This window comes from Sinohyriopsis cumingii, chromosome 10 (assembly GCF_028554795.1).
Source record: "Sinohyriopsis cumingii isolate HCF-2022 chromosome 10, ASM2855479v2, whole genome shotgun sequence".
In the NCBI taxonomy this organism is placed as follows: domain Eukaryota; kingdom Metazoa; phylum Mollusca; class Bivalvia; order Unionida; family Unionidae; genus Sinohyriopsis; species Sinohyriopsis cumingii.
The window spans coordinates 73,575,460-73,588,494 of NC_142970.1; the positions used below are offsets into that span (position 1 = coordinate 73,575,460).

The 13,035-nt window shown below is 34.4% G+C and overlaps 1 protein-coding gene across 1 annotated transcript in view; it reads right to left on the minus strand.

Moving 5' to 3' along the window:
- The window catches only part of LOC149790385 (uncharacterized), a 165,279-nt gene that overhangs the window by 102,087 nt on the left and 50,157 nt on the right, over window positions 1-13,035 (minus strand). Inside the window, exons 11-12 of the mRNA XM_089972436.1 lie at window positions 1,805-1,941; window positions 379-489 (exon numbers count right to left, since the gene is read on the minus strand). Of these exons, the coding sequence (XP_089828562.1) occupies window positions 379-489; window positions 1,805-1,941 (248 nt within the window). The remainder of the gene's footprint in view (window positions 1-378; window positions 490-1,804; window positions 1,942-13,035) is intronic.

Here is a 13,035-nt window from a genome sequence, read left to right on the forward strand (position 1 = left end):
GTTATTTTAATGCAATCAAGTTTATTTTTTTGTTTTGTTTAATGCAGTCAAATGGTTATTTTAATGTTCTCAAAGAGTTATTTTAATTCAATCAAAAGTTTATTTTAATTAAATTAAATATTTATTTTAATCTCACAGGCCAAGTATATATCGATTCAGATATCAAACTTTTTATTTGAACAGTGTGATTAATAAAAGTCTAGTTTGTGTTTATTTGCACTCTTTTTTGTAATAAATTGTAGAGGTGATATCGTTGAAAACATTGAACCTTATAATGTGATAAATATATTTTTAAAAATTCTTTTGTACTGGTCATAATTTCAATCACTCAAAGACAACCTTTCATTTTCAGAGATGTAGGCCAATATAAGTTCTTACAAAGTTATTGCTGATTCCTCCAAACACAATGACGGGTTTTTCTTTGACTGTGAAGTTGTTAATTGGGTCAAGCCTCATCCGAAATCCTGCATTAACATACGCATGCGCATTCTGGAATACAGAAACAATGCGTTGTAAAAAAATTCAAAGTTGAAAGACTTTTTCGTAGCTCATTAAACGATCCAAAAGCCGGTTTAATGGACAGACAAACATACAGACAGATAGATAGATAGATAGATAGATAGATAGATAGATAGATAGATAGATAGATAGATAGATAGATCATGGATAGGATATGTAGATAGATAGCTGCGTCATATACAGATATATAGAAAATATGGATACTCTAATTTTTTGCAAAGTTACAAAACTTACTGATTCCAAAAAAGCAAAACGAATCATCACTGAAACTAAATTGAAATTCTTGCAGCGTTTTGAATATCAAGCCACATTGTAAGGCTACATATATTAGACGAGTTAATTTCCTCGACTAGGAACCAAACACGGCTGTAACTTGTATTTAGTATATAGCCGAATTTTACGTCTTCTGCATATTTTCAGCCAAATATTCAAGCAATCCTGAAATCACAAACAGATTTTAAAGTTAGGATTAATAATAAATACTCAAGAAATGTCCATGCGCAGATGCCATTGCAAACACTAACAGAGTTCCAACCTATGTACTAGGTATGTTAAACCCCAGTAATAAGGATATGAGTATTGGGCATGCGTAACAAAAGCTATATACAAGATGTAAGATTTAGGTCTATTTTCAGATGTTAAGAATGTAAAATTGCGTAGGATGTTCGTGTTTACAGTTAGTAATAATACAATTATTAGTACATATGTTGGCAAGTTTCGTCTTTTTCCTTCTTCACATTAGACAGGTCGGTCGGGTAGATTCTTAGAATTATTAAGTTAATTTCTATTGGATGGGTTAAATCATGCGAGTTTTTCTACGATGTTGTAAATTTGCGATTTGTCACGTAGGAGTAGTGACACTATGTCTGTTTTAGCCTTCACCTATTTAGAAGTAGCCAAGACGGGATAATTGTATAATTCTGATTTCTTGTATTCATGTTATAACATCAGGTCTGCAGACGTATTTTATGTTTGATAGAATGTTATTTGAGAGGAAACATTTGTTTGGATTATTCAATGGAAATAGGAAGTGCTTCCTGGACGGTAACATTATTCAGGGACTAATGTAAATTATTCAAAGGAGTTCTGGACAACGCCATTTTGACCTATCAAAACTATTGGCGGACGATCATATACGTGGATCTGAAATTGATGCGGATTTTATCATTCTTTTGGAATTGAATAGAACTTTTCAGGATTTTTCTTGATTCTATTAGTAATAATGCAAATATCCCCCAAAACTAATGTTATAACATTGATAATTAAATATTTTGTTATTATATACCTGCGCCCTTGGCATGACCTTGTAGAGCTTGATAACCTCATCTAGGTCAAGATATCTGTGAACGAAGTAAGTGATGACCTTGCCTGTTACGTCATAACTCAAGAAGTCATCGATTGAAATCTCATTCCCCTGAAATCCTAAAGTTATATATATATATATATATATATATATATATATATATATATATATATATATATATATATATATATATATATATATATATGAAGTTCCTGGGATAATGTCCATGCCAATTCACTATTCTGCTTTCACATCGCAACCCGTGCAAACTACTAAACCTATGTAGATACATTATGACGTTTTAACCTTGAGTTAACATATCGTCAGATCTGACATAACGCCCTTTGTATTAGCACGGCGTACACAGATTACTACACCCTACTCATTAGGACATCTTATAAAATAAAACAATGGCTGAAAAAATGCTGAAATCATAGAATTTGACCATGATATAAGTGATGGTTGGAAAGGTGATGAAAATTAGCCCTGCATATCTGACAAGTCTCCAGTGCGCATGCAAATTACGCGATGCTCACAGCGATATACAGGGTTTGTGGTCCAAGGCAATCGGCATATGTTTGACATACGGGCAAAACATTGATTCAACAGCATAATTCAATGTCCCTGCGATTTCTATAACGTTCTTCAATCATCCGCTGCAGTGGTATTTCCTCTCAAGCTATGTCCCAAGGCGATGGATCAAATTTATGAAAACATTATGCACGTAATCAGACCGTTCCTAATCATGTCCGAAACGGCACACAGCTGGTTGTGCGTCATTATGCATCCACTCGCATACGTGTGTTGTATGACATAATTCCTAGTTTCTCCTTGATATATATATATATATATATATATATATATATATATATATATATATATATATATATATATATATATACTATTATTTAAGGTGGGTCGTGGGCAGTTTTGTCGTCCTCAGACGGTTTCGTGGGCAGATAAAAGTTCGTGGGCAGATTTCCATCTGCCCACGAAGCACGTCGTCCTTTTCTGCACTCTTGCCACAAATATCAATAAAATAAATGCATATTTACGCTGCTGAATGTTAAATATTCGATAAATATTCATCTGCAAAATAAATAATTGCCTTTTTACCTATTTATTTCCATTTTTTCATTAATGAATTGAATTGAATAGCACAACTTGAGTTACCTCCCATAATGTACTAGTATATATTGCACCTTAAAAATAGATTGACCCGGAAGTAGTATGTTTCAAATTTACTGCCCATGATGACAGGGGGTCGTTACAAAGAAAATCAAGGGATGGGGTTCTAACCTGTAACAATATAATATGTTAATAGTGTTGCAGGTTAGAACCCAAATCTGTTGATTTTCTTTGTAACGAGCCACTATGCCCGTGATTATTATTGTGAGAGATCAAAACTGCCCGGGAACCAGGATGTGGAGTGAATAATCTGCCAATGTCGCCAACAAGCACCATACATATATACTATTTATTTTGATATCTAAGAAGTTTTCAATAATGCTAATTAGTAACATTATAATGAGTGAGCTGTTATATGTCTTTCGAAATACCTCTATTCACTATTGCTGGTCTTGAGCCCAAACTAAGAGGATTGTGGCTGTCATTAGAAATACAAGTGATACCATTTATTTAAATCCAGGCTTAGTAAGTTCATAACTTCACTTAAGTTCATATTATATGCTGCTGCATTTTCTTCTCTCAGTCTACCATTAACAACGACAACAAAAGAAAAATGGTGTTTACTCAGAATTTGTTCATATATTTATCAAAAAATTTGTTTTGGAACAGATATTTTGTTGGAAAAGCTGAAAGAATAAAATTGGGGGAAAATCATGATGGTATAATAATACAATGTTTACTTATAATAAAAGAATACTGGATTTAGTGTACAACATCCTTGCAATAATTAAATGGCATTGTGAATATGCAGAACCCCATTTCTTTAATGTACATGTACTGTTTAAGGTACAAAACTGTTTTGCATACTTCATAACTTATTTCTCTAATAGTGCAAATAATAGGAGACAGAAGACATTTAGAAAGAATTAATTTGTCAAAATAAGTTAAATATCAAGATTAGTTTAATGGACGTTTGAAAATTTACTATTAAAGTAAAATTGCCTATTTTTGTGAGAAAAATCCTAATAGTAATACACGTAATTTTATTTAAATTAGCAGTAATGTAGAGGATGCTGATTTATTTATGAAATATACTATAAACGTGTGTTTCATGTTCATTACTCCAAAGTAAAATACCCAAGAACCACCTCAGAAAATCAGTAATGACATATTCACGTAAAACACAAAACACAATTCTAAAAAAGTGATGGAGATGCAGTTATCAGCTGTGAGTCACATAGCTAACACATGTTGAGTAGCAGACTGGATGATTGGTATGGAACGAATTGTATTTGCCTTGTCAGAATAGTTGGTAAAGATTTTAAGAGGACTTCCTGGTTGGAAAAAAGTGAATTGGAGAAATGTATTATTTTTTTCATCGTATGTGTCCTTGTTTCACTTCATTAATAATAATGATATGACTTTTGACAAATCTTTTTGTCCGAGTGACTCAATGCTGATAAGTGTAAAAAAATGTCGAGGCTGCGACAGATGTGTCCTCTGTAGAAATGGGTGTTTATTAAACTAGGTCAAAATTAGGTAGTGTAAAAATAGGAAGTGGAACAATACACAATATGGAAAACGCTCGCTGTGGAAGACATTGGGCGGACATACAGACACATCAAGATGTATTTAATAAGATTCATACACATATTATATACTGTTGTATAGCTCTCCTTGTATGCTTCAGATTTATACTATAAACATTGAAGTTTGTGATACCGAGACAAACGGCAATGGAAGATGCACGTATCAAGGTTATGAAGATTGTTAAATTCACAAGCGATACAGAGTCAAATATACCAAAACTTTCATATTGCATTTTCTTACATTTCTACTATCACAGATCGATTTAGACTGATGCGAAACCTATCAATTTATATCAAATTTGTCAAAATCGGGCTTTATTTACTATTGTTATGAGTTATTCACCTGTATGGAAAACGATCGTATAGGAAGACATTAGGCGAAATGACAGACAAAGGAAGATATACTTAATAAGATACATACACATACTATTTACAGTTGTACGGCTTTAATTATATGCTTTAGATATATAGCAATAGCATCGAAATATGTAGTACGATCGCAAAACGGCAATGGTAGATTCACGTAGCAAGGATATGCAGATCGGTAAAGTCGCACCCGATATTCAGTAAAAAGAACAAAACCTTCTATTTTGCATTTTCACACATGTCTATTGGCACAGATCGATTTAGTATGATTAGAAACATATCAATTAAAATCAAATTTGTCATCTGATATCAAATGTGTCAAAACCGTTGTTTTTGCGATTGTTATGACTTATTCGCCCATATGAAAAACTTTCGTATAGGTCGGATCTAGGCGCACGGACAGACAAATAAAGACGTGCTTATTAAGATATATACACACATTTTATAATATTGTATAGTTTTAATTCTATACTTCAGATCTCTAATATTAGCATCGAAGTATGTGCTACAATCACAAAACGGGAAGGGTGTATTAAAGTAGCAAGCATATGAAGATCGGTAAAGTCGCACCCGATATTCCGTAAAAAGTGGAACTTTTTTATTTTGTATTTTCACACACGTCTATTGGCACAAATCGATTTAGGCAGATGAGAACCTATATATTAATATGAAATTTGTCAAAAGCTGTGTTTGTTTACTATTGGTATAAATTATTCACCTATATGGAAACCGTTCGGATAGGAAGGCATCGGGTGCACAAACAGACATATGAAACCGTACTTAATAAGATACATACACATATTATTTAATGTTGTACATCTTAAATTATATGCTTCAAATCTATAGTATTAGCATCCAAGTATGTGCTACTATCGCAAAACGGGAAGGGTAGATGCACATATCAAGGATATGAAGATCGGTAAAGTCGCAAGCAATAATGAGTCATAAATACCAACTTTTTTATTATTAATTTTCTCGACTTTTTTTGGCACAGATCGATTTAAACTGATGAGAAACCTATACATTGATATTATATATGTCGAAATATATGGTTGTTTAAGATTGGTACAACTAATTTACCTATATGGAAAATCTTTGTGTTGGAAGGTATTTGGCGCACGGAAAGACAAATGAAGACGTACTTAATAATATATGTAAACATGTTATATGCTGTTGTTTAGCTTTAATTTTATGCTTGAAATCAGTAGTATTAGCATCGAAGTATGTTGTAACCCCCCTCCCCTTAGTACGCTACTGCAAGCAGACTTTGTTAAATGCTAAGAGACACTAATTGCTCGAAAATTATTATTTAAAAAATATTTATGTATTTATGGACTCGTATATTATAACCTTATAATGTGCCTTCATTTTCCATCAGGTAGGTCTCCAGGTCGAGTTGTCATGAAAAACAGGAACCAGTATCGTACATTCTTTACTAAGCGACTTCTCCGATGGTGCAATGTGTCTATAGAGCGTCCGCCTCGGATGCGAGGGGTCGCGTATTCAAACCCCGGCCGAATCATACTAAAGACATAAAAATGGTACTAGCAGCTGCCTCTTTTGGTGCCGATCATTAAGAGGTTAGTGTTCGGATTAGTCGGCCTGGTGTCAGGATAGTGTGACTGGGTGGGACAAGTTTGTCTTATGTCCGCTAAAATGCAAAAGCCTACTGAACCAAGTCGAACAGGTTACGTATTATACAACTTATTTTCGAGGTTTCAGCGCCCCCCCCCTTAAATGCGTACATATATTATCAGTATACCTCCATGCTCAAGCCTATGCATTTGGGTTACCCCCCCCCCTCTATGCGTACATACTAAATGGACGGCCCCTAACCATTCATGAGATGGTATTGATTCAAATTTACGAGTGCGATTGTGATGTACGCATTTCCCTACACAAACACGGGATGGTATTATTCAACCGTACATGTCCACAAAACTATATATATTTATAGATATATGTATACAACCATGGTACATCAATTAGGTATCTAATTACATAATGACAGTGTAGTGGTTAGCAAATTTGAGAAATATACTTTTTTATTCAGACACCATGCCAAAAGGAAAGAACTAACTTACAGTTTACGCTGAACTAAATTAAATTTACTATTTTTGTTTCCAGCATGGTCGGAATATGTTTACATGTTTCATATTAGGAAACAATTTGCATTATGGCTAAGTATATCTAAGAAGGAAATAAGATGTTCTTACAAACTCTTATTTTGTTGGTGTATTGGTTACCTCTCAACATATGAACCATTCTTTGCCATCTCACGATTATAATCCGTATGTACTTAAGCGTTGTCTCTTTTGTAGTGTTAATTTTTAAATGTATACTTTGCTTGTAAAATGATCCCACTTTATATAAATGTACAAACACCGCAATCGTGATGTGCTTACAGGAATACATTCTTCTGAGTTCTACTGAAGTCAGTTATTCAGTATAATTTGTAAAACGATATGGACTGATTGATAAAAGTGACTGTTTTCTTTACTTTGGTTTGTCGCAATATTTTTCTAACACAGTACTAATATACACTGGTCACACATGACGCCCCAAAGAAGCAGTTGTAGTTAATTCTTTTTTACCTGTAGTAATGGGATTTTTACAATATATGGCTGTGGCAGATGTACGTCGATTATCAGACAATGGTCGGCTTTTGCACTATTCGCTTATTTCCCTACTTCGAGTGCGGACTGATTGACCGTTAAGCAAAATCTCAATTAATCTCTGCGATTTATGTGCAACGTACGATATTGTCCCCAGTGTTTATTTAATTCCATCATCGTTTAACAAAACTTCTTTTCTTATCCTCTCTAAATCAACTTTTGTTGACCAAAGACAATACATTTTATAAGCAAGGCAGAACGCAAAATCACATTACCCATCCACGAGTACAATGAAAATATGTAAACAAAAATAGTTAATAAAATTCCAAGGTATGTATAATATTGTAATATATTTTGGAGTATGCGCATTTGTTTACCGCTCTCCATTTTAAGGATTCCTTATATACTTGCTTGAATATGGGAAGTCGGTGCTGGGATTATAGTCTTTAGACCAAAATAATTAGCCAATTACTAGGGGCAAACGTTACGGAGTGAAGTGTAAGTGAGTTTCAAGATGACATGGTTTACTTTTGGTGAATTCAGGTAAGAGCCGCATGAGTATCCCTGTCACTCAGTAGTCCCTATTCAAATCTAATTGCGTGAATTGATCGTGTGACTCCAGGTGCAGTATTTATGACTGGAGATTGGTAAATTATACAATGGAATCAACAGAAAAGGACTGTTCCGCCGTCGGCGGGCGCCATTTATTGTTGCTGTGGTGGTAAATATGTTACAAAGTTACAGGCGAAATGAAGCTAAAAATCATGATTTAAAAGGCCTAAGGTGGCGTAGTAAAAACGGTTCCCTGTATTAGGTTGTTGAGTTGTATAGTTTCACGGCGTGAAATACTGGCGGTAAGTTACGGAAAGTTAACGAAGAGAAGCTTTGCAGTTGTGACATTGACATACAATTGGGAAGTTGGGATTTGTGGTCATGTATTAATTAGAGTAACATTACTGATAGATTGGACGCGTTGGACTTTCCAGTTTGCAGAAGTAGTTGTACAGGATTCCTTTGAATCGGGGAAACCTATGACTCGTAGCGGGATTCGCGCAAGGGCTTGACATCGCTCGGTCAAGAAACCCATTTGGTTGATACAATATTTCTTGCGTGAGCATAATGCAAATGTGTATATTGGCTTGCACTGTTTGCAGCTATGATGTACGATGTTAAGATCTCAGTCGGTCAGGATATTCTTTAACAACGGTATCTTTTATCCTAACACGTCTTTCAATACGGTACCATTTACCCCTTGCAATAAAGTATATCAGTTGGAGGTTGAGGATGAACTAATCCATACTGAATTTCTCTAAGTACTGTTTGGTCAATGTTCGGATCTCATTATCTTGTTATTGCAAAAAATATATATTGGTTATAATCAATTACACCTTTAGTTTTATGATTATTTAGACATTCTATATAAATCCAGCATGGTATCAGTTAATATTTCGACGATATTGTTATATGTGACCAGTACATTTGAACATGTATGATTATAAACAGTAAAATTAGGCATTTAAACTGTAGGAAAAAAAATTCTACTGAAAAATGTTTCATCAGCATAAAAAACTAAGGCTTGTCAAATCCGAGACTAGCAATATTTTATAGTACCTATATTTGCTCTTTTCAGGCCAAGTTCTCACGTAATGGCTTGTTTTAGTAGATTGCTTGTTTTTGTGTGGGGTTTTTTTTGGTGCTCCCACACAAAATGCGCATGCGCGGAATTTATTTTCCGTTGCCATGACGTATAAAAGTTACCGGCCATGCACCAACATTTTTCTTTATACATCAGATTTGCATAACATGATTAAAAGTAGTTATACTTGAACAAAAAGAACCAAAAAAAACCTATAAAGTGTACAGAAAAAATAATTTAATTTCTCGAAATAAAAGTATACATCACTGTTACTTAGATACGATTTTCCACCTATAGAGGACGCCAGCAGGAAATGACGTACATTTATCCCCACAAGACGAAGTACTGGGGGGGGGGGGGCCGGCACCAGACAGACCCCCCACCCCACTTTTCCAAAAAATTATAGTGTTTTATGTGTATTTATCCCCCCCCCCCCCCATGTGTTGTATGTTTTATATTATGCAAAAGAATTTAGGTCAAAAAAATTTAATTCTCCTTTTTAACGGGGTATTTCTTTTAAAACCTAGTTTTATCTATAGGGTTGTTTTTCCGAATAGGTTTCCATCTTTCCATCACCTGACTTGAAATCCCTTCCCTATACTCTTGGTTGACCTTGGCTAGAGGTCGCCTATATCCCGTGTGTGCTATATATATATATGCTATAGTTTGTGTATGCTATATTTTGCTTCCATGTTGGGATAGCCTTTATTTTTTCCCAAATCTCCCCAGTAATCTTAGGACCTTATAATCGGATCAAGAAAAGGTTTATTTTTATTTATTTAATATATTTTTGAATTTTGGCTAAGTAACGGTGTATTATAATTTAATTAAGAAAAAAAAAACTTAATGTGTTCTGTGTGCAAATATATTGTGTCATTATTCACATATTGGATTTGTAAATTGAAATCCGCTGTACTCGAGTTGGAGTCCATACACTTTTTTATTTGCTTGTATTTCTCCCACCTAGAGTTAGGCCGTCTCAAATTATTTATTGGATTTCTGCCAAAATCTCTAAAAATGGTTGTTCTTCCCACACACACACACACACACACACATACACACACACAGTGGGGATTTACCGTGCAGTGCGAGAGCTGCACATTTTGAGCAAATAGAATTAGAAGAGAGACTTATTAGATCCTTTGTTTTCGTGTATGTATGTAAAGTTTCCTATATGAGGTGTTTTTCCCGACTCTTTCATAGCCCCATGACGTCATTATCTCGTTCTTTTCCCATATAGTTTCTCTGTCCCGATAATTAGGATTTGTGATAGTTTACGTAATATAATTAAAGTCTATTTAATTATTTAATTTTAATTGTAATGGATAATAAAAAGAAACTGAAGCTGTTTAGGAAAATTTATAAGAATCTAAAAGGGTGGCGGCTACAGCAGATTCCAATCCGGGGTGGGGGTATGAGGGCAAGGGTTCACTTTGTGATGGTCCCCTTTAAGGGGAGATTATCCATTGCCCCATCTCCCTCCCCTTCTTTTCACCCTTTGCAGCCCCGTCCCTCCCATTCACAAATCTTCCTAGAAGTTCTTTTTTCTAATTAATTTGAAAGGATTACAAAAAAATTTGCCTATTCATTTTTTTTATGTTTATGACTTGGTCACACGCCATCATGGTTTTAGTTATGTTATCTGTTATTTTTCCTATTAAAGTTTTGTTAAAGTTGCCGTCTTGATATAAAACTTGGTTTCTTCTGTATTTTTATTTCTTGGATATCTCCATAATTAATTGTATCCTGTCTTGTTTCCTAAACTCGCACTGTGCCATCGCATGATATTTTGTGAAGTTCGCACATTTGCACATGAGATAATTTACATGTATGCATATGTCGTGTAGATATTTGAATATCAAGCTTTGTATTTTTGGAGAGCCGATGTTGGTCCAGTACCTCTAAGGTCTGTCCCAATTAACCGAGATATTTCCTCCTCTACTTTATTTTTAATTTTAGAGGTTAAATTTTCCCTTATCCAATTATATGTTTCCTTAGTTTCAATTCCCCAAAGTTCCTCATTTTCCCTATATTTACATAAAAGTTCCTTTATACTTCTAAAGGTCCTTGTTGTTTCTAGTCTTTTTACCAGTTTATTATTTTTGTAGATGTCACTTATGTTTTTTATGCTAAAACCAAACCAGTAAATGTATAAAGCTTCCTAAGGGGTTTTGGGTTGGATATTTACTTCTTTTACATTATAAATTAAATACTAGAGAGGAGGCCTAACTCGAATCGGGAGAAACACAAATAAATAAAGAAAGAAAGTGCGGACCCTGACTCGAATACAGCCTACCTCATTTTGAAAATAGACTTTAATGTGAGAAACACCACACCATAGTCAATCACATAAAACAAAAGGTTTTATTTTAATTTCAAATGGTAGTATACCGTTCATCTCGCCGGAATTCTAAATTGCAAATTAATTCAAAAGCAACTAAATTTATACCAGGACAAACAAATAAATTTGAAAAGTCCATAGAAAAATATATATTAAGACAACAGAGACAAATCTGATATAGTATTGCTGTCCCTACACACAGACTATATAGCATACACACACCATAGCATTGATACACATAGCATACACGGAACATAGAAAATTCTTGACAAAGATCACTAAAAATCAAGGATATGAAATCTGAAAATGGGAATAAGACCCATGTTTCAGACTACTACCCTTTAGAAAACACTAGGACTAATTATAAACTAAAAGTTTGATCAAAATTCCTTTTTTAAACTTTAAACAAGCACACACATCTTGGGGTATACAAGAGTACATGAAAACACTTTATTTTTTGTGTGGTGGGGGTCATCTGTCTGGTGCCCCCCCCCCCATGATACTTTCGTAACTCATACCTGCGAAAGATTATCATTTGCACTCACATTGTATGTTCTTTAAAATAATGATTTTTTTTTTTATTTGCGAGATATCGTCGTATAGTTAACCTGGATACAATATAATCTTGGTCCGTTTGCACCTTGAAACTTATCATGCGTGAATGGCAGGCGCCTTCAAGCAATCTGGTGATATTTTCGTCTCTTTTGCGATATTTTTTTTTATCTGACATTAGCGATACACACACAGTAAGGATGCATACGCATGCCGGCATCCGCTACATTTACGGAGTTCGTTGATATATTTTGTTCTGTAAATTTCGCATGATAAAAAAAGAAGGAATACATTATAACAATGCAAGGTTAGTTTCTTTTATTTTATTTTCAATCAAGTGTTTGTTTATTGTACCTTGCCGGGGCGGGGTGGGATGGGGGGGGGGGGGGCACAAATTCAACACAAAATTAGTTCCTTTCTTATCTGCATGGAATAATGGAGCAAATATGATTGACGATATTGACTGGTAATAACAAGCTTTCAATTTACGCGCGCACACACGAAGACAACTTGAAAAATAGAAACAAACAATAAAATTAACTGGTAACTTCGCACTTGCTCAAGGCTTTGTAGTTACAATGGGGGGGGGGGGGTCTGTGCTATTATCTGGTTAGGCATGACTATTTCGCAGAAATACAAACAAATCTTTTGAGATGAGCATAAAATACAATTATTTCTTTTCCTCCATACATTTACGATGCTCTCAAAGGACCCACATATTTAGGTAAAAGTATGACCGTTACCAGGCGTTACCGAGTTGAAAATATGCCGAGTAAACTTACGAATTACGCCACGTACAATGTATAAACAACACTTGGCAACTTTTAATGATAAAAGATGGTGTTTTTATTTATTTACTTATTTATTTAGTTATCAGAACTCTTTCAGAATAACAATGTAACTGCCGATTATACAGCTCGCCTCTAAGAAGATTTTCGTAGTTTCCAACTGCCATGCATAAAATAAGTTTATGCCAAAGTGATCGT